Consider the following 15152-nt stretch of genomic DNA (forward strand, 5'->3'; position numbering starts at 1 on the left):
GGTAGTCTAGTCTGTCAATACACACATTATATAATGGTACTCTAGTATGTCACTACAACCATTATATAATGGTAGTCTAGTCTGTCAATACACCCATTATATAATGGTAGTCTAGTCTGTCAATACACACATTATATAATGGTAGTCTAGTCTGTCAAAACACCCATTATATAATGGTAGTCTAGTCTGTCAATACAACCATTATACAATGGTAGTCTAGTCTGTCAATACACCCATTATACAATGGTAGTCTAGTCTGTCAATACACCCATTATACAATGGTAGTCTAGTCTGTCAATACACCCATTATATAATGGTAGTCTAGTCTGTCAATACACCCATTATATAATGGTAGTCTAGTCTGTCAATACACCCATTATATAATGGTAGTCTAGTCTGTCAATACACCCATTATACAATGGTGGTCTAGTCTGTCAATACACACATTATAATGGTAGTCTAGTCTGTCAATACACCCATTATATAATGGTAGTCTAGTCTGTTAATACACCCATTATACAATGGTAGTCTAGTCTGTCAATACACCATTATATAATGGTAGTCTAGTCCGTCATTACACCCATTATATAATGGTAGTCTAGTCTGTCAATACACCCATTATATAATGGTAGTCTAGTCTGTCAATACACCCATTATACAATGGTGGTCTAGTCTGTCAATACACACATTATAATGGTAGTCTAGTCTGTCAATACACCCATTATATAATGGTAGTCTAGTCTGTCAATACACCCATTATATAATGGTAGTCTAGTCTGTCAATACACCCATTATACAATGGTAGTCTAGCTATATATAGTCTGTCAATACACCCATTATATAATGGTAGTCTAGTCTGTCAATACACCCATTATATAATGGTAGTCTAGTCTGTCAATACACCCATTATACAATGGTAGTCTAGCTATATATAGTCTGTCAATACACCCATTATATAATGGTAGTCTAGTCTGTTAATACACCCATTATACAATGGTAGTCTAGTCTGTCAATACACCATTATATAATGGTAGTCTAGTCCGTCATTACACCAATTATATAATGGTAGTCTAGTCTGTCAATACACCCATTATATAATGTTAGTCTCGTCTGTCAATACACCCATTATACAATGGTAGTCTAGCTATATATAGTCTGTCAATACACCCATTATATAATGGTAGTCTAGTCTGTCAATACACCCATTATATAACAGTAGTCGAGTCTGTCAATACACCCATTATATAATGGTAGTCTAGTCTGTCAATACACCCATTATACAATGGTAGTCTAGCTATATATAGTCTGTCAATACACCCATTATATAATGATAGTCTAGTCTGTCAATACACCATTATATAATGTAATCCTTGTCGGTCATTACACCCATTATATAATGTAATCCTTGTCCGTCATTACACCCATTATATAATGGTAGTCTAGTCTGTCAATACACCCATTATATAATGGTAGTCTAGTCTGTCAATACACCCATTATATAATGGTAGTCTAGTCTGTCAATACACCCATCATATAATGGTAGTCTAGTGTGTCAATACACCCATTATATAATGGTAGTCTAGTCTGTCAATACAACCATTATATAATGGTAGTCTAGTCTGGCATTACACCCATTATATAATGGTAGTCTAGTCTGTCAATACACCCATTATATAATGGTAGTCTAGTCTGTCAATACACCCATTATATAATCACTAATAAGTAGAATACCCTAGGAGTCAATTAAAAGAGCCACTCAACTCTGACTAATCCAACTGTCGCTGCCGATTGCCAAATTGGGGCACAGGTGAAGTATCCACTGTACCTACCTGTAGTGGCCGATCTGCACTTTGTTCTAAGCAATCACATTTTAATAAATGAAATAAGTAAGCTATAGTAGATTCCCATCCAAACAAATAAATGTAACATATGTTTATGATAACTTTCAATCATGTACATAACAAGAATGAGATCGTTTGCAGCATGCCAACACAGGCGACAGCCATTTTGTTGTTAACCTGAATAACCTTACATGTACATGACCTCTGCAGTGCTTGTGACAGAGTGGGAAGCGTAAATCATTCATGTTACACTTTGGCGGCAAATATGAAAACATGATTAGCATACAAAAATAACCTCTAAAGGCTGAGCAGATTAAAAAAAAAGAAATAAAATGATGGTTTTACAAATTATGCTTAACCAATGTAACAAATTTAAACATAATTTCAGCAAGAAAACTGTGATACAAGTTTTTTTGTTAAAAGGTTTACAAGAAATTTATTTCAGTTATTTAAATCAAATAAAAAATTAATTGTTTTAATTATACTTTATTCAAACAAAAATATATAATTTTTAATTGTATCTTATTCAAGCAAAAATATATAATTAAAAGAAAAGTTTAAATCTTTAAAATACTTTTATTTATTTCTTAAAAAACAAATATTGGATAATTAATTAAGATGAACTAAATTCTTTTGAATATTATTCAATGAATTATAATTTAAAAAAGAAGACACTTTTATCAGTTTACATTTGGAAACGATTAACCGTCAAGTTTGAGAATTTCATATTTTGACTCTCAGGATTTTGATTTGACTCTCAGGATTTCAGACCTGAGGGTCACTGACTCTTGAGATTTTAATCCTACTGGATGCCCTGTAATGGTAGTCTAGTCTGTCAATCCGACCCCATTCACGGTAGCCTAGTCTATCAAAACACTCATTATAATATTGAAACAATAATGAAAAATATTTCATTTTTATTTTTGTTTTTGTTATTACAGGTATAACTAATACTGAGGATGTCATTGAATATCCCTGGCCTACTGGTTCTCCTGGTTTTCTACATAATTATATTCCTGGTAGGAATTTATGCTGCGAGGAGGAGGAGGAGTACAAATGGAGGAGTTGACACCCTGGAGTCCTCCATAGTGGCAGGACGAAGCATTGGAGCTGTGGTAGGGATATTTACAATGACAGGTACACAGATTCAGTTCCTTTTTTATATCTAATGTTATTGATTGTATTACATCGTAATGTTGTTACCAAGACATTAACAGTAATCGCCTGGAGATAGATTCAGTTCTATTTTTACATCAGGATGGTGTTTATCTCTTGATGCCCAGAAACGCTATCTAAAGGTTTTTGGGTCAGAATCTGAATGATTTTGAAAATATATATCACGAAGGATCTACATATTTAGAAGTCTTAGCTTTGGGATAGCGGAAATACCCCTAGGCCTATTTTTATGACTGTATTTATCTCCTGATGCCCAGTAAAGTTATTTATCTTCATGTTCAAGATTTATTTTATTGAAGCGTAATATGTCAATATATACACATTATAAAATATTTTGATTAAACAGTTAATTTATATTGACAATGTCATGACAAATCGAGCCGATATTGGTGTATGAAACGGTCATATATAGAACAACTTATTCAGCTTCATCATTGAAACAAGATATCAGACTTCATAAATGATTTAAAGCAGGAACGTACACGGTCGGAGACCTGCAGCACTATTCTGCAATTAGTCTATCAAGGCCGTACAGATATACAAAGGGGAGATAATCATGATGTTAATTATCTCCCCTTATATGTCATTGATTGCATATATTACAACATAATGTTGTTACCAAGCCTGAAGATTGGACTGATTGGTGCTTCACGGATACTTTGGTGTTTACATATTTTAACAAAGAAAATACACAATGTCTTCAGTATAAATCACAAAATATAAGGTCATTGACTAACTTATATATAGCCTCTAGTTATAACAAAAAGAACAAGCAACAACCCTAATCCTGCATGTGTACTTTACACTGTTTGACAAAGCTCTATTAAGGTATAGAATATAGAATGTTTGCGACACGGAATAGGGTACTCCGTTCTTACACACATAGACAAAAATGGGAGATAACTCTTTTTCTAGGATCTATAATTTTTTGAACTTCTATTCTAGGATCTATAATTTTTTAAACTTCTAAAATATGCAAAGCATTATAGTTATGAAAAATTCAGTTGTTATTTTTTGCAGCTACTACTGTGGGAGGAGGCTATATCAATGGAACAGCGGAATCAATAGCCACTGGTGGACTCGTGTGGACCCTGGCTCCATTTGGAATCTTTTTAGGGCTAAGCATAGGTACATATACATTTTTGTATATACAAATGTATATACATGTATATATAAATATGTATACAGTAAAACTTATCTAATATTATAGCAAATCCCACAAAACCTGAGTAAGTAGTTTGTTATATATTTGGATTCGTCATAGGATTTATGTAACCAGAAAATAAAATTAAGGTGCGTCTTTGATTATTTTTACTTCTACGTAATAAGCATAAATCTGTATGAAGCCTGTTTATTGCCTGCAGAAAAATTTAATTTACTGTTGATCATTGTTTTTATCATACTTTGAAAATGAAAAAAAAATATTCATAAAAGTAAAAGTCTGATTTGGAGATCGACCAAGTAAATCAGTAAAAAAAATCCTACATTTTAGATTCTCAGTAATTATAACATTATATTGAGCGGATATTTATTGCTTTTTCCAGGAGGCATGACTTTTGCCAAGAGGATGCGGGATGAGAAATACCTGACGATGCTGGACCCGTTCCAGGAAGTGTATGGCAGCCAGGTGGTGTTGCTTGTCTACATAGCCTCTGTTTGGGGCGACCTGTTCTGGACAGCATCAATATTATCGGCTCTAGGTACAAACTTAGATTAAGAATTCAGGGAAAAAAAATCATAACTTTGTCATATGTTTTAGGAGCTCGAGTTCCTAAGTAAAACATATTCAAATAGTATGTAAAACGAACAAGTCCAGAGGTAATATGGCTCAGATTTATTGAACTGACCGCTATAACTTGTATTTTTTTTGGAACGGACGGTAAACATAAAAACTAATTAGAGAAAGCTCAACCTTGAGGATTAACGTGTTATAGTATACAAATATATCGTGTGTGTCTGTGGAATAGTCCAGAATATTAGACATGAGGTACTGGTAATCGACTGATGTTCTATTGCAATTCGACCTCTTGCAATAGAACATCGGTCGATTAACAGTACCTCGTGTCAAATATTCTGGACTATTGCACAGACACCCATATGCATGATATACTTGTTTTATTACATAATCAATAAAACACGCTTAGAATCACTGAAATCACGATTTTCCTGTTGGCCTAGAAGTCACCATAACTGTCGTCTGGCAGTGTTGACATCTGAGTGAATAAGACGCTTGAAAGTGTAGAACTGAATTCCGAAAGGTCACAGGTTTTCAATGGTTCGCACGTTACCAAATTCCGAAACGTCATAGGTGTTCAATATTAGTTTTTCACGCGACCTTGTGCAATAGTCATTTTAGCCATGTAATAGTTCAAAATATATATTATGCATATAGTTAAGGAAAATCAAACACATTATGTAATAATGTAACATAGTTGTATTTTGTTGTATGTTAACTCATTCACCCCTGAAGTGTCATAATGAACTATTCCAATGTTTGAATTGAAAGAGTTCAAATGTGTCTTCAGGGGTGAATTAGTTAAGATAACCTATAGGAGATATGAAATGTCCTATTAACAGGAACCAGCCTGAGTGTGATTCTGGACTGGAGCCGTACCATTGCTATAGTGTCATCGGCCACCATCACTGTCGCCTACACCATGATCGGGCAGATGATATCGGTGGCATACACGGATGTCGTACAACTCATATTCATCACAGGAGGGCTGGTGAGTAGATCTTGTAATCAACGAAGACTTCAAATTAGCAATTGGTCAGCTGTTTAATTCTGTCAGGAGCCACTGAAATACCTAATACCACCCTAACGAAAAACATGTTCGCCTAATACATTGCATTGAAAGATTCAAAGGGGTAGAGGTGATATGTATCAAGATCAAAGAAGATTTCAAGACAAAAATGCCAAGTTGATAGTACTTTGGTTGGAAAGAAACTTTGGGAAATGATTGTACAAGTGATTTAAGAAGGTGTAATGACAAATATCCTGTCTTTGTAGGAGCTTTATGAGTGGGTATTATTCCACTGGACTAACAGAAATTTCCCACTAGTCTTAACTAGGAAGGTTATTGCTGACATACACACGACTTCTGCACAAGTCTTTATATAATGCGGTTTTGGTGAAGCTCTAAAACCAGTTTGATTTTGTTTTAGTAATTCAGTTGACCTTGCCCTTTAGTCATTTTTGAAGTCAAATCTGGCAAAATGTGCATGTATGTCTTAAAAATGACTTGTCAAATCTAATTCACGTCCAAACTATACTCCCAAAGGTCAGCAAATTAAAAAGAGCCATCATCGTTTAAAAAAAAAATGTCCATTGTCTTTCAGGTTCTCTGTGTCCCATTTGTATTCACCAACGAAAATGTACAAAATATTGGTTCTACATCGAGTGACTGGATCGGCCAGTTTGACAACAACTCCACTAACCTGTGGATAGACCTGTTCATTGCCATGGTAACAAATTCTTAGTTCAAAGTTCAACTGCATAATGTCATAATCCCAATAAATCATAAAGCATGTTAAGTTATTGAACTCGTTAAAGGTGAAAGGCTTACCATCATTCCCAGTATTGGTCTATAGGACATTGGCTGTACCTCGACTTTATTTCTACTGTTTAACATGATTCTCATATCCCTAGATATGACATAAAGCAAAATGTTTTGATTGAGTGATATAAGATATTAAAAATAGAAAACAGACCAAGAGTCAAATTTTTCTTTGAGAACAAGACCTTGGCTGACCATGCTGGTAGTGCTCACCCCTCCACTGGAAAGCTTGGGACATCTTATATCCTTAGATATTTTAATGATCATGATCTGATATTAATTTGACTCTATGATATTTGGTATTATTATATAATTATTGTACCAATTCCACATTCAAAAATTATGTTTGATTGTTATTTTGTTGAACATGTATAAACCGGTAATGTACATGTTTAGATGCTTGACCATAATTTTGATTGACCATGATATATAATAAAATTCAAACAAAGACTATTATTATGAAAGGTTTTAAATGTGTTTCAAATTATTTTTGCAGACTTTTGGGACGATTCCATGGCAGGCTTATTTCCAGCGTGTGTTGTCGGTTCAGAGTGGAAGGGAAGCTCAGATACTGTCAGTAGTGGGCGGGGCCAGTGCCCTCGTACTTTTCCTCCCGTCTCTCCTGATAGGTGCTGCGGCTGTCAGTGCAGGTATGACGCCATCTATCTTTTTCATCTTGGATGAATTATTAAGATTTGTAATTGAATATTTTTTTTCTTCTTCTTTTAAGAAAAATATTCATTCAAACCTGTGGTATGTGACCTTCCAAAGGGAGACAAAGGTCATATGTGACAGGTGGTCTCTTAATCCAGATTCAGGATATTAGAATAGTAAATACCATTTAGAGGGAAAATACATATGAGAGGGAGTCGCTTAATTCAGGTTGTCGCTAAGGCAGGTTTGACTGTATCAGTTATATACCCTAAATTCATCGCTATGGTAACAACATCTGTTATCCTATTTTGACCACATTGCATTCATTATCTGAGAGCGTCCTTTTAAAACACTGACATTAGTTTTCAGTATTAAGTGGCTTGATCACTGTATGATATATATTTTTCTGAATTTTTGTTTTAAAATTTTAAAATTTAGTCAAACAAAGATCAGAATTTAATCAAGTTTTGATAAAGTTGTGGATGGTCACTAGAAAATTGAAAAAATTGGTAGTTTTGATAAATACCTCATTCAGTTCTTATATTGACTACAAGGAATTTTTGTGTGTCATCTGAGAATTATTTATAACTCAATAATTTTATCAAAACCTTATTCTAAATTTTATTCCAAATCATGAAAATAATTTTTTGGCTGTATTGTTGACAGATTGGACGAATACTAGTCTTGGCATGTCGCCAATGGCTGCTAACAAGGCTGATATGGTGTTGCCTTACGTGCTTAACGAGTTTACACCTGTACCCGTGGCTGTTATAGGTAAGTCATTAACGAGTTTACTATTGTACCTGTGGCTGTTATAGGTAAGTCATTAACGAGTTTACACCTGTACCTGTAGCTGTCATAGATAAGTCATAAGATAGTTTACTTATACGTAAAGTCATTGTGTATACTACATTTGTGGTCATACAAAAATTTTAATACACCATTAATATTTTTATGTTTTTTATTTCCAGGTTTAGGGGCCATAAGTGCAGCTGTCATGTCGTCAATGGACAGCTCTGTCCTGGCGTCCAGCTCAATGTTCACTAAAAATATCTACCAACAACTGCTTCGTTCAAAGGTATATATGTGTTACGTCTGGCTTGCTTTCCGTTTTGTGTAAAAAAAACCCACTTGATTCTTGATTCAACATTCCCTGTATACATTGTGAATGCCGGCTGCTGTTTAATTGAGCTAAAATTTGATTTCTGGTGGGTAGTTTAATATGACTATGAATACAGAAAAAAAAACACCAATTAATTCAATTTATTTATTCTTTATATCTTTCTCTATTTTTCCTGCTTTGGGAATTTTCTTGATTTTTGTCTTTCAATTAAAAACTTTTGCTTGATCAATAAAATCACTGAAATTTTCAAAAGTCTAATAAATCCTTACATATCATGCCTAACTATTTTAAAACTTTTTTTTACCAAATCCATTCCCTATATATACGTCCCCATGTATCTCACAAATTGAAAATGTACTCTTTTTTTTCAAATGCGTTACCATAATGATTTTGTCTCAATAATACATTATTTTTATACAGGCCTCAAACACAGAGCTGATCTGGATTCAACGTGTTGCCATCCTCGTCATAGGAAGTACATCCACAGTTGTCTCCCTTCTGGTGCCAGGTGTATATGGGCTCTTTATCTTGGCAGCGGACATTGTGTTTGTGATCATCTTACCACAGCTGATCTGTGCTGTGTTTTTCAAATGGACCAATTGTTACGGAGCTGTGACCGGATACGTCGCCGGGACAGTTTTACGCGTTGGTGCCGGAGAATACAGTATCAACCTGGAGCCGTTTATATTCTATCCTGCGTATGACGATTCTGAGGGACAGAATTTCCCATTCAGGACTTTTGCGATGGTTTCTTCCCTGTTAATTATTGTCCTTGTCTCGATCATTACTAACGAGCTTGGACTTCCCTGGACAAAACCTGCCAATACATACACATTACATTCACAAGATATTAGTTCCGAATACACATCGGAAAATAATACAAACTCCTTGTGTACAAAATTTGACCAACAAAATCGTCACCAAGGGTTTACGAACTGTGATAGTACAACCTGTGCTGGTTTAGACTTATCCGAATATAAGGAAGATGATTTCACGAACTGTAGCGTTGAGAATCCTGATAACGATGTTACAGATTCCACAGAAATTAAAGATGATGAATTTACGAACTGTAAACAAAATAGAAAATGGATCTACGGAATGAATTCATGTGAAGTTCTGAGAAACAAAGAGGAACAGCACCAAGAGCTTGTACATTTAAACACAAACCACATTTCTAACTAAACATGATGATTGTTTTTTCAACACATTGTTTCCAAAATCTGTTTTAATTAACCTTATTAATCATATAATATCATTGTCCAAAAGAAATGGGTAGGAAAATGAAATCACAATGTTTAGCATTTTACTGAACTGCAATATATCAGTATGCTTATTACAAGGCATATGGGCTTATTTTTAGACAAATTAGTTATTTCTAAATGGAATTAAAAGTTATTTTGGTATAATAAAGAACGCATATCAGATTTTGTTTTGGGGTATTACCCTAAATTTCATTTGCATAGAAAAATATTGATTCATTTGTGTCCTCAAAAATTAAGTGATAATTTCTTAGCTATAATCGCTTTAAATGGTAATTATTAAGATGATTACATATACATTACATAAATAATTATGTAATGTAGCATAGTTTTAAAAATTTACAGTGTTGCCACTTGTAGTGATAGAAAAGCTGGACAAAGCCTGCAATATGAGAGATGAGTGTGTTAAAAAGTTTAAAAGGAAAAAATCTCATGATCAAAATTGTTTGTCCTCATTTTTTTTTTTAGTTTGTTGATTTTTTGTTGTTAAATTCAACGATGTTTGTTGTTTCATTTGCACTATCATGAATCACTGTAATTAACTCGTTTTAATTGTTAAAAAACATTTAACAGATAATTAGAAAATATCTCTTATCTTGATTTTTTTTTATTGGGGCCATAATTTTGCTTTGGCCACATTTATACCCAAATAAACTGAAGAAAAGCAGATTTACTTGGGTAATAGCTAGATGGATCATTTTTGTCCTCTACATAGTTCTTAAAACTCTACCACTCAGACCTCATGTATCCATACACATGTTACTTCAGATCATAATTCTGTATTTCAGTTATATAATTAGAAACCATAAAAATTGTGAAGCATATAAAATCTACTGCCATAATGATTCTCATTTGTTTGTTTGTATTGAAATAATTTTTGTGAAATCTTCTCAATCATGCCAGATCTTGCATAGCTTGGTGATGTGTTGCTGTATTGGTATTTCCTTACTCTACATATACATGTATGTACTTGATGATTTTGGGGTGGCCTCTGTAGACAGAGGTACCGGTACTTTTTGACATTGTGGTGGCCTCTGAGAGAGATACCGGTACTTTTTGACATTGTGGTGGTCTCTGTAGACAGAGATACCGGTACTTTTTGACATTGTGGTGGCCTCTAGCCAGAGATATAGGTACTTTTTGACATTGTGGTGGTCTCTAGCCAGAGATACCGGTACTTTTTGACATTGTGGTGGTCTCTAGCCAGAGATATAGGTACTTTTTGACATTGTGGTGGTCTCTAGCCAGAGATACCGGTACTTTTTGACATTGTGGTGGCCTCTAGCCAGAGATACCGGTACTTTTTGACATTGTGGTGGTCTCTCTAGACAGAGGTACGGGTACTTTTTGACATTGTGGTGGTCTCTGTAGACAGATACCGGTACTTTTTGACATTGTGATGGTCTCTAGATAGAGGTACCGGTACTTTTTGACATTGTGATGGTCTCTCTAGCCAGAGATACCGGTACTTTTTGACATTGTGGTGGTCTCTAGACAGAGATACCGGTACTTTTTGACATTGTGGTGGCCTCTAGACAGAGATACCGGTACTTTTTGACATTGTGGTGGCCTCTAGACAGAGATACCGGTACTTTTTGACATTGTGGTGGCCTCTAGACATAGATACCGGTACTTTTTGACATTGTGGTGGCCTCTAGACAGAGATACCGGTACTTTTTGACATTGTGGTGGTCTCTAGACAGAGATATCGGTACTTTTTGACATTGTGGTGGCCTCTAGACAGAGATACCGGTACTTTTTGACATTGTGGTGGCCTCTAGACAGAGATACTGGTACTTTTTGACATTGTGGTGGCCTCTAGACAGAGATACCGGTACTTTTTGACATTGTGGTGGCCTCTAGCCAGAGATACCGGTACTTTTTGACATTGTGGTGGTCTCTAGACAGAGATACCGGTACTTTTTGACATTGTGGTGGCCTCTAGACAGAGATACCGGTACTTTTTGACATTGTGGTGGTCTCTGTAGACAGAGATATAGGTACTTTTTGACATTGTGGTGGTCTCTGTAGACAGAGATACCGGTACTTTTTGACATTGTGGTGGTCTCTGTAGACAGAGATATAGGTACTTTTTGACATTGTGGTGGTCTCTGTAGACAGAGATATAGGTACTTTTTGACATTGTGGTGGCCTCTAGACAGAGATACCGGTACTTTTTGACATTGTGGTGGTCTCTAGACAGAGGTACCGGTACTTTTTGACATTGTGGTGATCTCTAGACAGAGATACCGGTACTTTTTTGACATTGTGGTGGTCTCTAGACAGAGATACCGGTACTTTTTGACATTGTGGTGATCTCTAGACAGAGATACCGGTACTTTTTGACATTGTGGTGATCTCTAGACAGAGATACCGGTACTTTTTGACATTGTGGTGGCCTCTAGACAGAGATACCGGTACTTTTTGACATTGTGATGCCTCTAGCCAGAGATATTGATTAGATAGAAGCAGTCTCTTGAGCAGAGTTTTTATTTTTTGAATCATTGTAATATTGCATTTAGAGTTTGAACATATATTTTATTGAATTATGATTGAATGTAGGACCAACAGAGTATTGTTTCTCAACCTTTATACATTATAGTTCAGTGCTGTTTTTAGGGTTTTTAAGTAAATATTTGTCTTGTTATACATATATCTTACCTGATGGTTTTAAAACAATTTTCTATACTGTTCTTGTGTTTTTTTTTATTATATGACATTTGATTTGCTGTACATTGAATTATTATGCATTTTCACTTGCAATTAAATTTCTACACTAAAGATACATATCTATGATAAGTAAAACACTGAAATTTGTGTGACCAATCAGTTAATTACTATTAATTAGTTTGATATCTTGTTCACACTGAGGTAATATGTTGCTCCCTACCATGTCGGTTTGTGTTTCTTGGGAAGCTGTTTAACAGGCCGGCCTGTACTGTCGTAGTTGTGTCCTTGGGCAAGACACTTTACCTTAATTGTTCTGGATGGCATGCTATGGGCCACCTTATGTTGTTTAGTGTGGTAGTCACCAACTACTACAAAGATACCCCACCTTAATGTGGATGGCATGTGTAAGGGCCTGCTTATGTTGCGTAGTTAGGTAGTCATTAACTACTACAAAGAGACCCTGCCTTGCTCTGGATATGGTCCTCCTTATATTGCTAAGTTAGATAGTCACAAACTACTACAAGGAGACCCCATCTTAAAATATTCCTGACTGTTCAATTAACGCAAGTCACGATGAACCCAGCAAACAAACAAACAAACATCACACTGACTCATATTGTTTGTCAATGTTAAATATTTACTTGTAATGGTTACTATTAGTTACACTGCAAAAATTGTTTTGATCTGATAAAATGAGTATTGTTGTATCCTTGTTTTGTAGAAATTTTTTCCAGAGCTAGTCCTTAATTATACCTGCAACAGAGAGCATGATAAATTAAATTTATTTCACTGCCTCTGTTAGGGATCACACCTGGGACCTCTAGGTTACTAGTCTTAAAACTCAACCAGTCGAGCTAACGAGAAGTTCTCTCTAACCAGCTGGCATATCATGGTTAATATGTACCAGAATCGCTTTCCTTTTGAGTTTTATCCAACAGACTACAGATGAATATACCGTATGCATTAAGAGAGTCAGGTAATTTGGGTCCGACGGTCAAGGACAAAGAAGATGACCCTGGCTGTTAGTAAAGTTTAAATCAAATCATACAAATACTTATTATTGGTATTTTACCTATCAGTTGCATTTAAAATATTAATTTCATTAAGCAAGTTTCCCATAAAAAGAATTTTACATTTATTTTATTTTGTTAACCTTACCATAGATTTTTTTTTTATTTCGGGTAGCAATGCAAATGTTATGAGATGAAAATAATACAATCATTCAGTCAAACCTGTCTATAACAGTCACACATTTGAGCAGATAAATCTGCCTTAATAGGTAAGTAGCCTTTAAATGTGATGTAGCATTTGGATCCTAGATATGGCCTGTATAGACAGGGTTTTGTAACATATAGAGTTGACCTTTATATACAGTGGATTATTTGGATCCTAAATGTGGCCTGTTTGACAGGATTTTGTAACATATAGGAGGTGGTCTTTATATACAATGTAGCATTTGGATAATAAATATGGCCTGTATAGACAAGGTTTTATAACATATAGAGTTGATCTTTATATACAGTGCAGCATTTGGATCTTAAAGTGGCCCATATAGACAAGATTTTGTAATGTATAGATATAGAGGTGACCTTTATATACAGTCCAGCATTTGGATAATAAATATGGCCTGTATAGGCAGGATTTTGTAACTTATAGGAGGTGACCTTTTAGACAGGTTTGACTGTGGTTAATTATGAATGAATTGGGATATTGAATAAGTATGACATTCCATAGAACAGTGTTATTGTTTGATTAATGATTGATTGTTAAATTGATTAATAAATTAATCAATGAATTATTTAATTTTGATATGTAATAATTATATGTGCTAGTCAGATATAATTGCATTGGGTTTTTTTCTTTTATCTTAAATAACCTATTTCAAACAAAAACTTGAAATGATTTATGAAATTTTGATTCTTTTTGACATCAATGTATTGATGTTTAATATGTACTTTATATGAAGTTTACTTTTCATACATGCGTAACTGTTTTTGTTCACAAAACTAGTGCTTATAATTTTTTGCTGTGACATGCATGATTTGTTGTTATATAAGTGCTGAAACTATATTGTTTAAGGCTAGTCATCCGTGATGCATTAACCAATAAAGTGTTAAATTGTAAATGCTGGTACTGTGTGTTTGAGTGTCAAGAACTAGTGCTTAAATTACATTGGACGTACTCTAGTCATTAGTAACACAAGTACTGTACTACACATTTTAAGTCTATAGCAATATACCATAGCACTGTTAATCAGATGTCAGTGTTGAACATTTCGCAGAGATGTACTAAACATGACAATATGAACGGTGATTCAGCAATCATTTAACAAATATACTTTTAACTGGAAAATGCTCATATAAAACATTGTTTTTAGTAGTTTTTCGATAATTTTTCAATAAATGGATTTAGGTCATAATATTTGCAAAATGAAACAAGACCTGTTTTGGGACTTGTTGGGGGTTAATACGCACAAAATGAAGTGCTCATTGATAAATGAAACATTTGTATCACAACCACTGAATATCTTGTATTGTGTTGTGATATAAGAAGCCTGTTCATTTCTCGCACTGAACATGAAGGTGGAAGCGCAATATTTTAATGTAATATCAACATAAATTGTATTTGATAATAAAGTGAAAAGATCTTTAATAGTGTTTGATTGCAATTTCGCTCATAAGCGTTTAATTTTCTTTAACATGCCTTTAAAGGGACATTCCTTCACTTGCACATCAGCAATATGTACAATTTCTAGTGATTGAATCTATATTAGAACGATAATTATACACGTGTGTATGCCTTCAAGTAATGAAAATAACGTTTAAATATATAGGGAACAGCTGTATTGTATACAAATACCTATGTTTTCTGG

General features: G+C 34.4%; 1 protein-coding gene across 1 annotated transcript; it reads left to right on the forward strand.

Moving 5' to 3' along the window:
* Positions 1–2791: 2791 nt before the first annotated feature.
* On the forward strand, positions 2792–14932 carry LOC117340892 (high affinity choline transporter 1-like). The gene is made up of 9 exons (XM_033902672.1): positions 2792–2978; positions 4038–4145; positions 4562–4717; positions 5595–5743; positions 6357–6482; positions 7071–7224; positions 7895–8002; positions 8200–8306; positions 8772–14932. The coding sequence occupies exons 1-9, from the start codon at positions 2801–2803 to the stop codon at positions 9531–9533; spliced, it is 1848 nt and encodes a 615-aa protein (XP_033758563.1). The 5' UTR covers positions 2792–2800; the 3' UTR covers positions 9534–14932.
* Positions 14933–15152: the final 220 nt, after the last annotated feature.

Source organism: Pecten maximus, chromosome 13 (assembly GCF_902652985.1).
Source record: "Pecten maximus chromosome 13, xPecMax1.1, whole genome shotgun sequence".
Classification (NCBI taxonomy): domain Eukaryota; kingdom Metazoa; phylum Mollusca; class Bivalvia; order Pectinida; family Pectinidae; genus Pecten; species Pecten maximus.

What these genes read in the sequence shown, in the direction of transcription:
- LOC117340892 (XM_033902672.1), top strand. Translation starts at nt 2,801, where the DNA reads ATGTCATTGAATATCCCTGGCCTACTGGTTCTCCTGGTTTTCTACATA. An exon ending in TAGACCTGTTCATTGCCATG is followed by an intron (nt 6,483 to 7,070) that starts GTAACAAATTCT and finishes TTATTTTTGCAG; the next exon opens with ACTTTTGGGACGATTCCATG. An exon ending in TGCTGCGGCTGTCAGTGCAG is followed by an intron (nt 7,225 to 7,894) that starts GTATGACGCCAT and finishes TATTGTTGACAG; the next exon opens with ATTGGACGAATACTAGTCTT.